The sequence below is a fragment of the Haliotis rufescens genome, unplaced genomic scaffold (assembly GCF_023055435.1).
Source record: "Haliotis rufescens isolate VD_foot unplaced genomic scaffold, xgHalRufe1.0.p SCAF_21, whole genome shotgun sequence".
NCBI classification, from domain to species: Eukaryota; Metazoa; Mollusca; class Gastropoda; order Lepetellida; family Haliotidae; genus Haliotis; species Haliotis rufescens.
The window spans coordinates 7,035,918-7,055,233 of NW_025963902.1; the positions used below are offsets into that span (position 1 = coordinate 7,035,918).

At 39.4% G+C, this 19,316-nt stretch overlaps 1 protein-coding gene across 1 annotated transcript; it reads left to right on the forward strand.

Annotated features, from left to right (window-relative positions):
• Positions 1-305: 305 nt before the first annotated feature.
• LOC124133315 lies at positions 306-19,024 on the forward strand. Its single transcript, XM_046497673.2, has 7 exons — positions 306-407; positions 4,440-4,560; positions 5,131-5,246; positions 9,421-9,501; positions 12,780-12,891; positions 13,464-13,579; positions 18,934-19,024. The coding sequence occupies exons 1-7, from the start codon at positions 368-370 to the stop codon at positions 18,948-18,950; spliced, it is 603 nt and encodes a 200-aa protein (XP_046353629.1). The 5' UTR covers positions 306-367; the 3' UTR covers positions 18,951-19,024.
• The last annotated feature ends 292 nt before the right edge of the window (positions 19,025-19,316 follow it).

The following is a 19,316-nucleotide window of genomic DNA, read 5'->3' on the forward strand; positions in this document are numbered from 1 at the left end:
TGTATGTATATATAAGGCTCATAGAGATTCTGAAGCGATAATATATAGGCATTGAAACAATTTCAGACAGATGTTTTTATGCAGCAAAATACAACAATTATAAACACTTAATAAAAAATAGAGTTTCAGAGGCGGTAATTCCGAAGAATCAATTGGCCATTCTATGATATTTGAAATAACGTGTACTTGACGTTATATAGCATTATAACCTTGATTAAATTTGCGTTAAGTGTAAATTATATAAGTTAACACATCATAATGTCAACCATGACAGCAATAGCCGGCTATGCGTTTGACCTTTCAGGTCGGTAATGGAGGTATAAAGACCGCTAGACACTGGGGACGTGAATAGGGAAGCGCCACAACAATGTTGCCAAACATTTTCCTGCTCGCCATTTCTGCATTGGGTGAGTTCAAGATTTATATTATTTTTAGACATCTTTTATTAGAAATATCGGACTGGTATGGGGCCTGATGCATCCCCAAATAACAATTTGAGAGAACTATTCCGAGTTTGCCTTTAACGGCAAGCATGTGTTGCTGCAGACCTATTCTAGCCCGGATCTTCACGGGGTTCCAAGTTTGTACAGATTATTTAGACATTCTAAGTCATTGGGCGTTATACAACATCAAAGTACAAATTGGATGGATTATATTTTTGTAAGTTTGTACACGTGATTAGGTCATTCCAACTCGGCCTGGGGCGTTACACATAATAAAACATACTCTGAGTGCAATGTGACCGCCTCCGTGGTCTAGTGGTAGAGCGTCCGCCCGGAGAGCGGAAGGTCCGGGGTTCGATTCGTTAAAATATGGTACTTGGTGTTACCCTGTCTGGCGCTCAGCATTAAGGGGCTAAAACAAGGACTGGTCGGCTCGGAGTCAGTATACTGTTGAGTGGAATATTCATGTTAAACTGCGGCATGGTATCTCAGTGAGCTAGCACTATAAATCGGCATCAGTCCGGACTAGTACAAGCAGCCACACAAACACACACACGTGCATGCACGTCGCTATATAAGTGCAATAATCTTGGACGCGACGTTAAACCCAATTTCACCTCACCTCACCTGAGTGTAATGTTCCAAGTTTGTTCACGTGATTTAATCAACAGCATTGAGCGTTTTCATTATCACATTACATATTTAGTGTGATTTTACAGGTTTTTACAGGTGAAATAGTTATAATCTGTCGATATGGAACGCTACATATAATCAAATACCACACTACACATGCATACCAAGGTATCTTTCGCTCACTACTAGAAACCCTGTCATGTGCAATAAATAAATTAACTCAATCTTAAGAAAGCCTGCCACTAATTCATTCAATTACATGACTGATTTCACTACAGTTCCAAAACCAAGTAAAGTATTGTGCAACAACTGGTTACGTTATCACTACAGTTCCAAAACCAAGTGAAGTATTGTGCAACAACTTGTTTCGTTATCAGTACAGTCAAAAACAAAGTTCACGCCGAAGACCCGGGTTCGATTCCCGACATGGGTACAATGTGTGAAGCCCATTTCTGGTGTCCCCCGCCGTGATATTGCTGGAATATTGCTAAAAGCGGCGTAAAACCATACTCGCTCGCTCGCTCGCTCGCTCGCTCAAAAACAAAGTGAAGTATTGTGCAACAACTGATTTCGTTATCACTACAGTTCCAAAATAAAGTTAAGCATTGTGCTACAACTGGTTTCGTTATCAGTACAGTTCCAAAACAAAGTGAAGTATTGTGCAACAACTGGTTTCGTTATCACTACAGTTCCAAAATAAAGTTAAGCATTGTGCAACAACTGGTTTCGTTATCACTACAGTTCAAAAACAAAGTGAAGCATTGTGCTACAACTGATTTCGTTATCAGTACAGTTCCAAAGAAAAGTGAAGTATTGTGCAATAACTAGTTTAATTTTCACTGCAGTTATAACATTACATGAGGTACTTTACAACATCAAGTTCAATTAGCATGGCAGCTAGATCATTAGTAATTCACTAGCCCATAAGGTCACACCAAGAAGGTTAACAACAGGAAGGGTGTGATTTTGTCGAAGTAATTACCTTGCTGAATTGTTTAGTATTTCAGAAATCCTGCATCAGATCCAGATCAAGATAGTTTATTGTATTCAAGGCCTCCGGACAATAGACAAGATATTATATACATGCATTCGTCAAATTGTACATACATGTGTGTCAATTTGAGGTCAACAATTATTTTCTCAATAGTAAGTTTGTGCAAAGAAGTTCCCATTGTAAGTAAATAGCAGAGATGTAATTTGTTCCTCAAATCATTGAAGAATTCACACAGAATCTTCTTTACCATACATACATGTCAGAATGATGAGATCTGATTTGTCCACGTGATCTTGATAAAATACTTGTATGCCGCCGCGAGTAATACAGGCTGCACGTGGATTTCTGAGAGGCAGAATGAATCCGTTATATCCAGCTTCGAAGCAAAAACCTGCAGGCTTGTTCTGAGTCAATGAAAGTCACTAATATAGCAAAAGCCGCTCAATCGCACTGCTGTTTTCTAGCAATTTTGACATTGTTATTTTACAACTTGGCTTCGGACATGTGCGGAATTTCAAGGTGCTTGTGATCCTCAATATTTAATAAGTGAGTTTATACTGAGGGTTATGCATTGTACAAACATGGTATTCTGAAGTGTCTGGATGCTCGAAATTAGAACTGTATTCATTATTTAAGACATCGTTATCATTGAACCGTATCTATTAAATGTATTACCCTTTTACTTATTGGAGAACTGGGAATTATGCATAACACAGAAAGGAGGGATGGCATCGATAAGACACTCCGGTTTTGTCCATTGTGCAAGTTAAGGGCAGTTGATTCATTCTTGTTTGCCCTATTTATGAAGATATATATTTCCCACATTTAGACTTTATTACTGTAATAATCTTAAAGACATACTGCTTAGAATGTTAAACTCTTCTGATGTAAACTGTCTTGAGAACTTAGCCAATTATGTTAAAGATGCTATCTGTCTTCGTTCTTCTTACCTGTAAATATTATTTCATGCAGCACTTGAGGCCTTATTACCGAATAATCTGATTGATTGATTGATTGACTGATTGATTAACTTTCCAGTGATAGCTCCTTCATGAAAAGACAAACAGATTGGTCTTCGCCACGTCAGCGTACACGTGATGACACACAAGCATATATTGTTTGTACCATTGTCAACCTGTTCACATTTAAGCCGACTCGCTGTAAACAGTGCCACATTTTTGGACTATTAACGGACTCGAACGCTCTCTGAAGTCGGCAAAGGCTGCAGAGATTTTACATTTTCTTCGGATACAATATTTTTTAATATAGGCCAAGGTATGATCTGCAGTGGATTAACCCCTTCTACACACTGCTTGTTTTCCTGTGTTTTATCGCGTATGTTCCCAGAGTGTTAACCAATCATTTAAAACAGGGGATATCAGATAGCCCTGTAATTGTCAAGTGGATTGACGCCACCCTTCTCACTGATTGCGAAATTACTGTTTTGATATTATTTAATGCACGAGACAATGGTAGCAGTAAGTCTTTAGATTACTTCATTCATCTCAACTAAGATGTGGTCTGGATAGTTTTTCGTACTATACGAGTCCATTCGGTATAATTGCACTATTGCCAGTTCATGTCCAGTCATTGTTAAGAATCAAACCCCAAAGCCTGAATCATTTGTTATTACTGTCAAACTAGACATCCAGGCAATTGCTTTGTGGCAGCTTAAGACGACTGTAACTCTCAGTATAACCGATATGATATTTGCGTTATTACAATTTGTATAAACCATAAGCTATTTGCGTTATTACAATTGGTATAAACCATAAGCTATTTGCGTTATTACAATTTGCATAAACCATAAGCTATTTGCGTTATTACAATTTGTATACACCATAAGCTATTTTCGTTATTACAATTTGTATACACCACGTGAATAGCCGATGTTCCTCTACCTTTGGTCAGGAAGCTGACACTGGGGACGTTGAGAATATACTCATTACGTTTATAACTCTTATATTTCTGGTGTCCCCCGCCGTGATATTGCTGGAATATTGCTAAGAGCGGCGTAAAACCATACTCACTCACTCACTATAACTGTTATGCTTTTAGAATTCCATATTATTTCTGCCCGTTGTAATTCATCCGTGATATTTTCTATCGATTCATACATATGTTGTGGTTATTGACAGAATAACTCTGTTTACCATGTGATTCGGACATACAAGAAACATGCCGCGTCACATTAATAGTTTCAGGTGTACACGTAGAAAGAGATCGCAACGAGATGATGATACATTTTCAATATTGTCGATAATCAATATGTTTGGGTGTTTTCGATGCAAATTTAACATTCAATATGGCATTGCATATTCATTAACACACGACAAACATTCAACATGTAATCCTTCGACTTTATTTAGGTTCGGGCGTGAAGAGAGACGTTTCCAGATCTGGATCATGTTCCCATGGTGATATCCAAAGAGTAGAGAGATGCTTAGAAGTTGTGTACTCCGTTTTGGACGAATCGCCTATAATATGCGGGTAAGTATCCAGACAATCTTGAAAAGCACGATATTATCACAAATACCTATGGTTCATTCTGGCGTCATTGTACCTTTCATGACGTCATCAAACAATGGGAAAGAAACGGGTGGTGCGTGTGAAAATATTGACACCCCACCCCTATGGTATCTAAAGTATGTGTGGCAATACAACTAGGAAAGCAACCCCAGTGTATGTATTATTAACTTCAAAACACATTCTAAAGTTTATTATTTCATTTGTTTTAATTTAAAAGAGCCACTGATTTATACTGTGAGTGCACCTATTTATGCCCGTTACGTATATGAAAATGAAACTTTGTTATTTGACAAATCATCCAAAATATTGTAGGAAACAATAAGCTGCACGCATCTTTTCACATTTTCCAAATGAAACTATTGATTGTTGATGGGCAACTCGTGACAGTTCTACATCGGGATATAAAGGAATAGTTTCCCATAGTTAGGAATAACGGGACTCTGCTTTGCCTCCTTTGTTCTCACAGTTGTAACTCCATATCCTGATAAAATACTGTCACTCATCCTCTATTTATTACTTCAATGTTGACAGGGACGTGACACGTGCCATAAACTGTGTGACTTCGACCATCGAGCGATGTCCTCACATAGGCGGACCCCTGTTACTTGCAGAAATTGACAAAATCCGCCCTCACTTAATGGAAGTCTGTAAGTAGAAATAATGTTTGTTTGTTTGTTTGTTTAACGCAGCACTCAGCAATATTCCACCTGTATGACGGCTGTCTGTAAATAATCGAGTCTAGACCAGACAATCCAATTATTGACACCATGAGCATGAATATACGCAGTTAGGATGTGATGAGATGCATCAACCAAATCAACCTAGCTGACCACCCGATCCCGTTAGTCGCCTCTTACGACAAGCCTGGCTTTGAAGACAAATTGAAACCCCCTAATGTCAAGGATCACATCGGAGACAGCCTCCGTGGTCTAGTGGCAGAGCGTCTGCCCCGAGAGCAAAAGGTAGGTTCGATCCCCGGCCGAGTCATTAAAAAAGACGTGAAAAGATGGTCCTTGTTGTTACCCTGCCTGGTGCTCGGCATTAAGGGGCTAAAACAAGGACTGGAGGGCTCGGCGACAATATACGGTCTGTGTGGGGTATTCATGTTAAACAGTGGCATAGTAGGCACAGTGGGCTAGCGCTATACAACACAGACCGGACTAGTACAAGCAGCCACACACGCTACATAAGTGCAATAATCACCTCACCTTGCCCACCGGGTATATATATACCGAGTAAAAGGCAAAATAGCGCTGAAAAAATGAAATGAAAACTTAATATGAGTGATGACACCAGGTGTTCACGAAATAATAAGCACGCCTTCTCCTAACGGTAGCAGGTAGTGATCCCTTATCTTCAAGCCCCACCCTGACTATAAATAGCCCGCAAGGTGGCGATGTTTCAGTTTCGAACAGTGACTGACAATGTAAACACAACAGAGAGTCGGTGGAAAGCTTTTTGAAAACCGTACGCAAACAAGATCACTATTGACCGTCAAACTTCGTATCAACTTGAATGACAGACCCTCGATACCACAAATGGCACCATATCTAGATATAAGTCAATATATTTTCTGTTGTTTTATCATAAAAAACCGAATCGATCGTGTTTTGCGTCTGCATCAATCACAGTGGGCGGAGCATATTTACGGTTGCTCTATAAATAGCAAAGCACATGGTCATGTGTACATGTGACACATTCAAAGCATTTGTGGTCAAATTGTATTGTGTTGTTTATATATATTACGGCATCAGTTTACAGCATCAGGTAAACATCAGTTTCGGTTAATGTAACAGTAACGATACTTAAATACGAAATTGACAAGAGTCTTTCAGTTCAATCCAAAAATAACAGATATGTGTTTAGTTTTGGACATTTGCATTCACAGAATTTTCACAGACAAAACTGAGTTTGATCATAAGATCCACACTTGTCCTTTGTAGTTTTTGTTCGGGGTATTTTGATACACTTCGCGCACAAGTTTTAAAATACAATCTGGGATCACTTTCTCGTTTTGTCCACACCAACCCTTCACCTGCTGCAACATTTAATATCCGTTTTTTTAAGTCTGAGTATCTACGATCTCTCCAAACACTTCGTCTTTAAAGCTCAGTCCAGAAGCAATGTGTTCGAATCGACGAATTTCTGCAACATGGTGGCACCATTCCCAAACTGCGATTGTCTCTGCCGTGTCACGCATGGTTGACAATAGAAGTGTGAACATATTCGGCTTCATCTGGTTTTACAATGAAATCTCGCTGTGACACTGATTCACTTATCCCAAGAATCGGCACTGAATTTGTCAAAGTTTCTGTTGCACTTGCAAGGGCGGGAAGAGAGGCGCCATCTTGTCGATTCGAGTTGTCAATGGGATGATGTCATCTTGAATTGGAACTTTCTCAACGATAAAGTCACCAATGTTATAATCGAAATGACCAAAGGCTCCCTGATCGTCTCGAACAAATCTCCGTCACATGAAAATGTTTTGTTGGTCATATTGAAGGCAAGCGAAATTGCAAAGTTCTGGACAGTTGTAAGCAGCAATCCGCTCATGGGGTGTGGTTGCTAGGAGATCGCGTGGTCAGAAAGGGGGGAAACAAAAAGTTTAAGAAAGTAATAAAAGAAATCCGCAGTGAAATCCAAAAGTACCATGTACAGGATGTTTTTTAATAATAGTATTCGCGTAAAAATTTCTTTCCTAAAAATGCAAATTAATTTATTAATTCATCCGAAGGTCGTAACCCTGATCACGTGGGTATTTGGAAGGAATCTTGTGATGGCGTGTGTATTACATTGTTGAAATCAACTGACCAGGAAGACTGTCGAGGCATTGACATTATATGATAGCTGCTTGTCATGGATTGAGAACAATGCATCTGAGAGAACCATTGTTGCTTTGAGCCTCGACCAAACATGTGTTCATGCCGAAGTAGTTTACAAGAGAGGATGATCTGTGCAGCCAGCGACCTGAATAAGCTTGATGAAATTAATGTTGAAATCCATGTTCACGCACATGACAGAATTAATGTGAACAATCGTTTCGAAGTATGTGAGGCTGTCCGTATTTTATCTCCATTCCGATGTGAAATCATATAACGTTTTCTTGTCTCAATTTTTCCTGCCGCTGTGGAAAATTGTGCACAGATCTAATAAAAGAAATACTACTAGATCTACCATTGCACAGTCATAATAGAACCAGGTCAACTTTATCTTTCTTCAGTTGTTTCCGTAGCAAAGTGACTCGATCTACATCATAAATTAATTCATAGACTAGATTCTAGTACCAAGTGTTTAATATATATTTGTTTAAATGTCATAAAATAACTGACAGAATTATTGAAAGACATTTTTAATAAGTAATATATTGTATTTCGTCCGCCCGCTCTCTAGTTAGTTGAGACTACAAAAAATATGGATGGCCTTATGCAAATTGCATGCCAATCAACAGGAAATTTGGGTCACTGGGACCCGCCAAGTTTCACGGATCGAGTGACCGGCATTAGGAGTGTTCGGACAAGTGGGACTTTGCCAAAACACAATGCTACTAGGAAATGAGAAGATGTGACGGAAACGACAAAAAAAACTACTTTCATCACTTGAAAATACTTTGGACCATTAACTGGTTTTTTAACACGATCGTTGTGATCCAGACTCCAGATGAAGGCAAGACGAACACAACGAAAAGAAAACACCGTTGAAATCACCGATTGCTGTATATATTGTTAGAACTGCTATTCATAAACTGCAGATACACCGTACACCACAGGATTACCATTGGTGCCGTGATACATATTATGGTTTTTTATTCAATTACACTGCTCTTATTCACCACGACAAGCGTATTTCGTTCTGATCCAGAGAATAGTGCAGAACATTACTATTGTTTGTGTTTTGGTCTGTGTTGGATAAATCGTGGACATTCCACAGTATCATTTTATGAAGATGTGAAGACGACATGGCAGGTAGGTAATGAAACCCAAGACCTACGCATTTTTTTTTTTTTTCTTGGAATCGTTTGATGGATATTTATGACCATTAAAACCTACGTCCTTGTTGTCAAACGGCCCACGTGGGTGGGTGTTTACATGACGTCACCCGTTTACGCATTCACCAATGAAATTTGTGTGTTAGCATGACGTCATATTGACCTGTCAGATCACTCGTATAAGCTCCGCCCCCACAGAGAGCGATAGTTCCTACCGCAGATGCCCCTTTGAGCCAAAAGGTAAAAGGGTCTTGAATCTTACTTTTTGAGTCAGTTGACGACAAAAGTTGATAAAACAGGATTCCAGTAAGTACAACAGAGAGATTAATTGCTGTGTAAAAAAGACTTTCACAGGGTAAAGTAACTGTTTCATATCCTGCTAACATTTCTGAGTGGCACTGACACTACGTGGTTTCGTGTAATTTCAGTCTGGGAACAAGATAGAACTGATGTAAAATGTGAGACTGCGAACACACGAACACAATATATATTTTTTGACAATCTCATTAAAATCCGATCTTAGTTTTCGCTACAGTTAACAAAACTCTAAGGACACCCCGTTACATGTCACGTCAGAACCTTTACCAACCAATGAAACGTCTGACAAAAAGTCGAAATCTCTTTCGTTTAATGTTTATCCCATTGAAACGAGAGATAGACGATGATTTTGACGGAATCAGTTGCACAGTCCGTAACTGTTCTGATGTTCATGATGCGAACAGGTAGTGTTTACTTCCTCTTGAATCCTTTGCCTCACGATGCATTTATAACATACGGGATACGTGAAAGAAAAAGTGACATGTGTTGAAATACAACATGTCGGATTCTACTTGCAGGTGTTGAGACAAGTCCGGTGCCTGGAGATGGAGAAACTCCGGTTGAGCCACAGGATAGAGGGTCTCCTCAGAGAGTGGAAGGTTGATGGTTCTAACCCCTGCATGCGTCATACAAACATGCGTTAAAATCTGATACTTATTATTACCCTGCCTGATGCACTAGTACACGCAGCCACACACACATACATGCATGTAGCTAGATAAGTGAAATAATCTTGAATGCGACGTTAAACCCCATTAAAAATAACACCTGAAGCTCTGAAATGGGCTGATGAAGCAATGATATGTTTTTTTTCTAGAGCAGATTTAAGGCAACTGAATGCTAGGTAATCTGGATCGTTAAGCCCTGAAATCAGAACAACTGTCATATTTGATGTTATAAGTTGGGTTCTACGACGCTTTGAACAATATTTTTATTTATTATGTGTGTACAGCTTAATGGGTTGTTTACAGTTGTCTATCAATACAGCTCAAGGGGTTGTATACAGTTGTGTATCACTACAGCTTAATGGGTTGCATACAGTTGGGTATCAATGCAGGTAAATGGGTTGTATACAGTTGTGTATCACTACAGCTTAATGGGTTGTATACAGTTGGGTATCAATGCAGGTAAACGGGTTGTATACAGTTGTGTATCAATCCAGGTAAGTGGGTTGTATACAGTTATGTATCAATACAGGTAAATGGGTTGTATACAGTTGTGTATCACTGCAGCTTAATGGATTGTATACAGTTGTGTATCAATGCAGGTAAATGGGTTGTATACAGGTGTGTATCAATACAGCTTAGTGGGTTGTATACAGTTGTGTATCACTACAGCTTAATGGGTTGTATATATATATGTGTATCAATACAGCTTAATGGATGTAAAACAGCTGATCACACTACAGCTTAATGGGTTGTATACAGTTGTGTATGAATACAGGTAAATGGGTTGTATACAGATGTGTATCACTACAGCTTAATGAGTTGAATACAGTTGAGTATCATATCAGCTTAATGGGTTGTATACAGTTGTATTTCACTACAGCTTAATCGGTTGTATGCAGTTGTGTATCACTACAGCTTAATGGGTTTAATACAGTTGGGTATCAATACAGGTAAATGGGTTGTATAGAGTTGTGTATCACTACAGCTTAATGGCTTGTATACAGTTATGTATCAATACAAGTAAAAGGGTTGAAAACAGTTGAGTATCACTACATCTTAATGGGTTGTATACAATTGTGTATCAATACAGCTTAATGGGTTGTATACAGCTGTGTATCACTACAGCTTAATGGGTTGTATACAATTGTGTATCACTACAGCTTAATGGGTTGTATACAGTTGTGTATCAAAACAGATGAATGGGTTGTATACAGGTTGGTATCAATACAGGTAAATGGGTTGTATACAGTTGTGTATCACTACAACTTAATGGGTTGTATACAGTTGTGTTTCACTACAGCGTAATGGGTTGTATGCAGTTGGGTATCAATACAGGTAAATGGGTTGCATACAGTTGTGTATCACTACATGTTAATGGACTGTATACAGATGTGCATCACTACAGCTTAATGGACTGTATACAGTTGTGTATCACTACATCTTAATGGGTTGTAAATAGTTGTAGATCACTACAGCTTAATGGGTTGTATACAGTTGTGTATCAATACAGGTGAATTGGTTGTATACAGTTGTTTATCAATACAGCTTAATGAGTTGTATACAGTTGTGTATCACTACAGCCTTATGGGTCGAATACAGTTGTGTATCACTACAGCTTCATGGGTTGTATACAGTTGTGTATCAATACAGGTGAACGGGTTGTATACAGTTGAGTAACAATACAGGTAAATGGGTTGTATACAGTTGAGTAACAATACAGGTAAATGAGTTGTATACAGTTGAGTAACAATACAGGTAAATGGGTTGTATACAGTTGTGTATCACTACAACTTAATGGGTTGTATACAGTTGAGTAACAATACAGTTACATGGCTTGTATACAACTGTGTATCACTACAACTTAATGGGTTGTATGCAATTGTGTATCAATACAGGTAAATGGGTTGTATACAGTTGTGTTTCACTACAGCTTAATGGATTGCATACAGTTGTGCATCAATACAGGTAAATGAGTTGTATACAGTTGAGTAACAATACAGGTAATTTTATTGTATACAGTTGTGTATCACTACAGCTTAATGGGTTGTATACAGTTGTGTATTATTGCAGCTTCCAACACTGGCCAGCTCTTCGTGCACGTATCCACGTGACTGGGTTCCAACACTGATCAGCTGTTCGTGCACGTATATACGTGACTGGGTTCTAACACTGGCCAGATGTTCGTGCACGTATATACGTGACTGGGTTCTAACACTGGCCAGCTCTTCGTGCACGTATCCACGTGACTGGGTTCCAACACTGACCAGCTGTTCGTGCACGTATATACGTGACTGGGTTCTAACACTGGCCAGATGTTCGTGCACGTATATACGTGACTGGGTTCTAACACTGACCAGCTGTTCGTGCACGTATATACGTGACTGGGTTCTAACACTGGCCAGATGTTCGTGCACGCATCCACGTGACTGGGTTCCAACACTGACCAGCTGTTCGTGCATGTATGCACGTGACTGGGTTCCAACACTGACCAGCTGTTCGTGCATGTTTTCACCTGTTTGTACACGAATAGTCTGACAGATTTAGTTATTGAATCTGATGAGTTTTAAATTACGTTCTCTTAAGGTTTTGTCTGTTTTAAAGCATTTGATTCCGTCCAACATACTTGGCACCAAATTTTGAAAAATATAAAACAAAGAGGGTACAAGACAAGGTGGACATTCATGCCCGGTCCTCTTGCCCTTGCTTTCTGTGTAATCTGGAGGAGATATGCTAAGGTGTACAGTTAAAAGAATGAATATTTGTCACCGCATGGAATGTAGTTTTACTTCTTGTGAAAAGCCGATGTAACTCTACCTTGGGTCAGGAAGCTGATAATGGGGAAGTTGAGAGTATACTCATTACGTATATAACTGTTATGCTTTTAAAATTCCATATTATTTCTACCCGTTGTAATTCCTCAGTGATGTTTCCTATCGATGAATTCATATGTTTAAATATGTTGTGGTTATTGACAGAATAACCCTGTTTACCATGTGATTCGGACATTCAAGAAACATGCCGCGTCACATTAATAGTTTCAGGTGTACACGTAGAAAGAGATCGCAACGAGAACTTAATGATACATTTTCAATATTGTCGATAATCAATATGTGTGGGTGTTTTCGATGCAAATTTAACATTCAATATGGCATTGCATATTCATTAACACACGACAAACATACAACATGTAATCCTTCGACGTTAATCAGGTTCGGGCGTGAAAAGAGAAGTTTCCAGATCTGGACGGTGTTCCTCAAATGATACCAAGAGATGCTTACACAGAATGCACTCCTTTTTCGACGCATCGACCATAATGTGCGGGTAGGTATCCAGACAATCTTGAAAAGCACGATATTGTCACAAATACCTATGGTTCATTCTGACGTCATTGTACCTTTAATGACGTCATCAAACAATGGAGGAGACATGAGTGGTGCGTATTAAAATATTACCCCCCGGCCCCATGGTATCTAAAGTACATGTTTCAATACAATTTGGAAAGCAACCCCTCTGTATGTATTATTTGCTTCAAGACAGATCCTAAAGTGTATTATTTCATTTTTGTTTTCATTTAAAAGAGCCTTTTGATTTATACTGTGAGTGCACCTATTTATGCCCGTTACATATATGAAAATAAAAATTTGTTATTTGACAAATTATCCTTAATATTGTAGGAAACAATAAGCTGCACGCATCTTTTCATATTTTCCTGATAAAACTCTTGGGTGTTAATGGGGAACTCGTGACAGTTCTACATCGGGGTATAAAGGAATAGTTTCCCATAGTTAGGAATAACGGGACTCTGCTTTGCCTCCTTTGTTCTCACAGTCGTAACTCCATATCCTGATAAAATACTGTCACTCATCCTCTATTTATTACTTCAATGTTGACAGGGACGTGACACGTGCCATAAATTGTTTGACTTCGATCATCGAGCGATGCTCTAACATAGACGGAGGCACGTCTCTTGCAGACCTTAACATAATACGCCTTTACCTGATGGGACTCTGTAAGTTGAAAGAATGTTTGTTTGTTTGTTTGCTTGCTTGTCGCAGCACTCACTAGTATTTCAGCTATATGACGGTTGTCTGTAAATAATCGAGTATAGGCCAGACAATCCAATTATTGACATCGTGAACATCGATCCACGCAATTGGGATGTGATGAGATGCATCAACCAATTTCAGCGTAATGTTCGCGATAAAGAGAGCGTATCCTGCCCCGTCGGTGGCATCTGTCACAAAGGATGCTACCCCCGAATGTGTCAATCGACAGTTTCACGCTTGTTTGTTTGAACGCACGTCCCGTTTAACTTTTGGCTTAAGGGAAAGATCTCTACCTGCTACCGTAAGAGCAAGACGTGCTAAATATTTCGTGAACACCCCATTTTCTAGTTCTCTTTTCATCGCAATTTTGCCTTTTTACACAATCTCATTAAAATTATCTCTTAGTTTTCGCTTAAGTAGATGATGCAAGGACTGGCCGGCTCTGAGTCGCCATAATATTTGTTTTGGTAGGTTTTGTTAAGTTGTATTAGTTGTGTATCAGTACGGCTAGGGGGGTTGTATTAGTTGTGTATCAGTACGGCTAGGCGGGTTGTATTAGTTGTGTATCAATACGGCTAGGCGGGTTGTATTAGTTGTGTATCAATACGGCTAGGCGGGTTGTATTAGTTGTGTATCAGTACGGCTAGGCGGGTTGTTTTAGTTGTGTATCAATACGGCTAGGCGGGTTGTATATGTTGTGAATCAGTATGGCTAGGCGGGTTGTATTAGTTGTGTATCAGTATGGCTAGGCGGGTTGTATTAGTTGCGAATCAGTAAGGCAAGGCGGGTTGTATTTGTTGTGAATCAATACGGCTAGGCGGGTTGTATTAGTTGTGTATCAGCATGGCTATACGGGTTGTATTTGTTGTGAATCAATACGGCTAGGCGGGTTGTATTAGTTGTGTATCAGCATGGCTATACGGGTTGTATTTGTTGTGAATCAATACGGCTAGGCGGGTTGTATTAGTTGTGTATCAGCATGGCTATACGGGTTGTATTTGTTGTGAATCAGTATGGCTAGGCGGGTTGTATTAGTTGTGTATCAGTACAGGTAAATGGGTTGCATACAGGTGTGTATCACAACAGCTAAATGATTTTTAGACAGTTTGTGTAATAATACAGCTAAATAGGTTTTATACAGTTTGTGCATCAATACAGCTACGTGGGTTGCATACAGTTGTATATGACTGAAGCTAAGTTGGTTGCATACGGTTGTATATGACTGAAGCTAAGTGGGTTGCATACAGTTGTATATGACTGAAGCTAAGTTGGTTGCATACGGTTGTATATGACTGAAGCTAAGTGGGTTCCATACAGTTGTATATGACTGAAGCTAAGTGGGTTGCATACAGATGTATATGACTGAATCTAAGTGGGTTGCATACAGTTGTGTATGACTGAAGCTAAGTGGGTTGCATACAGGTGTATATGACTGAAACTAAACGGGTTGCATACAGTTGTATATGACTGAAACTAAGTTGGTTGCATACAGTTGTATATGACTGAAACTAAGTGGGTTGCATACAGTTGTGTATGACTGAAACTAAGTGGGTTGCATACAGTTGTATATGACTGTAGCTAAGTGGGTTGCATATAGTTGTGTATGACTGTAGCTAAGTGGGTTGAATCCAGTTGTGTATGACTGTAGCTAAGTGGGTTGCATACAGTTGTATATGACTGTAGCTAAGTGGGTTGCATACAGTTGTGTATGACTGAAACTAAGTGGGTTGCATACAGTTGTGTATGACTGAAACTAAGTGGGTTGCATACAGTTGTATATGACTGTAGCTAAGTTGGTTGCATACAGTTGTGTATGACTGAAACTAAGTGGGTTGCATACAGTTGTATGACTGAAGCTAAGTTGGTTGCATACAGTTGTATATGACTGAAGCTAAGGGGGTTGCATACAGTTGTATGACTGTCGCTAAGTGGGTTGCATACAGTTGTATATGACTGAAGCTAAGGGGGTTGCATACAGTTGTATATGACTGTAGCTAAGTTGGTTGAAAACAGATTTATATGACTGAAGCTAAGGGGGTTGCATACAGTTGTATGACTGTCGCTAAGTGGGTTGCATACAGTTGTATATGACTGAAGCTAAGGGGGTTGCATACAGTTGTATATGACTGTAGCTAAGCTGGTTGCATGCAGTTGTTTATGACTGAAGCTAAGGGGGTTGCATACAGTTGTGTATGACTGTAGCTAAGTGCGTTGCATACAGATGTATATGACTGTAGCTAAGTGGGTTGCATACAGTTGTGTATGACTGAAACTAAGTGGGTTGCATACAGTTGTGTATGACTGAAACTAAGTGGGTTGCATACAGTTGTGTATGACTGAAACTAAGTGGGTTGCATACAGTTGTATATGACTGTAGCTAAGTTGGTTGCATACAGTTGTGTATGACTGAAACTAAGTGGGTTGCATACAGTTGTATGACTGAAGCTAAGGGGGTTGCATACAGTTGTATATGACTGAAGCTAAGTTGATTGCACACAGTTGTATATGACTGAAGCTAAGGGGGTTGCATACAGTTGTATATGACTGTAGCTAAGTTGGTTGAAAACAGATTTATATGACTGAAGCTAAGGGGGTTGCATACAGTTGTATGACTGAATCTAAGTTGGTTGCACACAGTTGTATATGACTGAAGCTAAGGGGGTTGCATACAGTTGTATATGACTGTAGCTAAGCTGGTTGCATACAGTTGTTTATGACTGAAGCTAAGGGGGTTGCATACAGTTGTGTATGACTGTAGCTAAGTGGGTTGCATACAGTTGAGTATGACTGTAGCTAAGTGGGTTGCATACAGTTGTGTATGACTGAAACTAAGTGGGTTGCATACAGTTGTATATGACTGAAACTAAGTGGGTTGCATACAGTTGTATATGACTGTAGCTAAGTTGGTTGCATACAGTTGTGTATGACTGAAACTAAGTGGGTTGCATACAGTTGTATGACTGAAGCTAAGTTGGTTGCATACAGTTGTATATGACTGAAGCTAAGGGGGTTGCATACAGTTGTATGACTGTCGCTAAGTGGGTTGCATACAGTTGTATATGACTGAAGCTAAGGGGGTTGCATACAGTTGTATATGACTGTAGCTAAGTTGGTTGAAAACAGATTTATATGACTGAAGCTAAGGGGGTTGCATACAGTTGTATGACTGTCGCTAAGTGGGTTGCATACAGTTGTATATGACTGAAGCTAAGGGGGTTGCATACAGTTGTATATGACTGTAGCTAAGCTGGTTGCATACAGTTGTTTATGACTGAAGCTAAGGGGGTTGCATACAGTTATGTATGACTGTAGCTAAGTTGGTTGCATACAGATGTATATGACTGTAGCTAAGTGGGTTGCATACAGTTGTGTATGACTGAAACTAAGTGGGTTGCATACAGTTGTGTATGACTGAAACTAAGTGGGTTGCATACAGTTGTGTATGACTGAAACTAAGTGGGTTGCATACAGTTGTATATGACTGTAGCTAAGTTGGTTGCATACAGTTGTGTATGACTGAAACTAAGTGGGTTGCATACAGTTGTATGACTGAAGCTAAGGGGGTTGCATACAGTTGTATATGACTGAAGCTAAGTTGATTGCACACAGTTGTATATGACTGAAGCTAAGGGGGTTGCATACAGTTGTATATGACTGTAGCTAAGTTGGTTGAAAACAGATTTATATGACTGAAGCTAAGGGGGTTGCATACAGTTGTATGACTGAATCTAAGTTGGTTGCACACAGTTGTATATGACTGAAGCTAAGGGGGTTGCATACAGTTGTATATGACTGTAGCTAAGCTGGTTGCATACAGTTGTTTATGACTGAAGCTAAGGGGGTTGCATACAGTTGTGTATGACTGTAGCTAAGTGGGTTGCATACAGTTGAGTATGACTGTAGCTAAGTGGGTTGCATACAGTTGTGTATGACTGAAACTAAGTGGGTTGCATACAGTTGTATATGACTGAAACTAAGTGGGTTGCATACAGTTGTATATGACTGTAGCTAAGTTGGTTGCATACAGTTGTGTATGACTGAAACTAAGTGGGTTGCATACAGTTGTATGACTGAAGCTAAGTTGGTTGCATACAGTTGTATATGACTGAAGCTAAGGGGGTTGCATACAGTTGTATGACTGTCGCTAAGTGGGTTGCATACAGTTGTATATGACTGTAGCTAAGGGGGTTGCATACAGTTGTATATGACTGAAGCTAAGTTGATTGCACACAGTTGTATATGACTGAAGCTAAGGGGGTTGCATACAGTTGTATATGACTGTAGCTAAGTTGGTTGCAAACAGATTTATATGACTGAAGCTAAGGGGGTTGCATACAGTTGTATGACTGAATCTAAGTTGGTTGCATACAGTTGTATATGACTGAAGCTAAGGGGGTTGCATACAGTTGTATATGACTGCAGCTAAGCTGGTTGCATACAGTTGTTTATGACTGAAGCTAAGGGGGTTGCATACAGTTGTGTATGACTGAAACTAAGTGGGTTGCATACAGTTGTGTATGACTGAAACTAAGTGGGTTGCATACAGTTGTATATGACTGTAGCTAAGTTGGTTGCATACAGTTGTGTATGACTGAAACTAAGTGGGTTGCATACAGTTGTATGACTGAAGCTAAGTTGGTTGCATACAGTTGTATATGACTGAAGCTAAGGGGGTTGCATACAGTTGTATGACTGTAGCTAAGTTGGTTGCATACAGTTGTGTATGACTGAAACTAAGTGGGTTGCATACAGTTATGTATGACTGAAACTAAGTGGGTTGCATACAGTTGTATATGACTGTAGCTAAGTTGGTTGCATACAGTTGTGTATGACTGAAACTAAGTGGGTTGCATACAGTTGTGTGACTGAAGCTAAGTTGGTTGCATACAGTTGTATATGACTGAAGCTAAGGGGGTTGCATACAGTTGTATGACTGTAGCTAAGTGGGTTGCATACAGTTGTATATGACTGTAGCTAAGGGGGTTGCATACAGTTGTATGACTGTAGCTAAGTGGGTTGCATACAGTTGTATGACTGTAGCTAAGTGGGTTGCATACAGTTGTATATGACTGAAGCTAAGTTGGTTGCATACGGTTGTATATGACTGAAGCTAAGTTGGTTGCATACAGTTTTATATGACTGAAGCTAAGTGGGTTGCATACAGTTGTGTATGACTGAAACTAAGTGGGTTGCATATAGTTGTATATGACTATAGCTAAGTGGGTTGCATACAGTTGTATATGACTGTAGCTAAGTGGGTTGCATACAGTTGTATATGACTGAAGCTAAGTGGGTTGCATATGTTGATATCCCACAGGCCCAAGGAGCAAGTGATGGAATTTCATGAAGAGGTTCAAGGAAACGTTCAAGGACATGTTCAAGGAATTTAAATAAATGATTTAAGTAAATGATCTCTTCATGTTTGTTGTCAGTATATGTACATTTAGTCGCTCCAAAAACCTTCTACGTCCAAGCGACAAAAACCTTTCCATAATCAAAAGGAATCTCTGATAAAAGTCAATTGTACGATTCCGGCTATACCATGAACACGTTTTTTTTGAATCCCTATCAAATAGTGGTGACACCAGGTGTTTGCTAGAGGGTAAGCGTATCCTGCCCCAAAGGTGGCACCAATGGTAAACATATTCAAACGTTAGTCAGTTGTCAAACTGAAGACCCGGGTTCGAATACCAACATGGT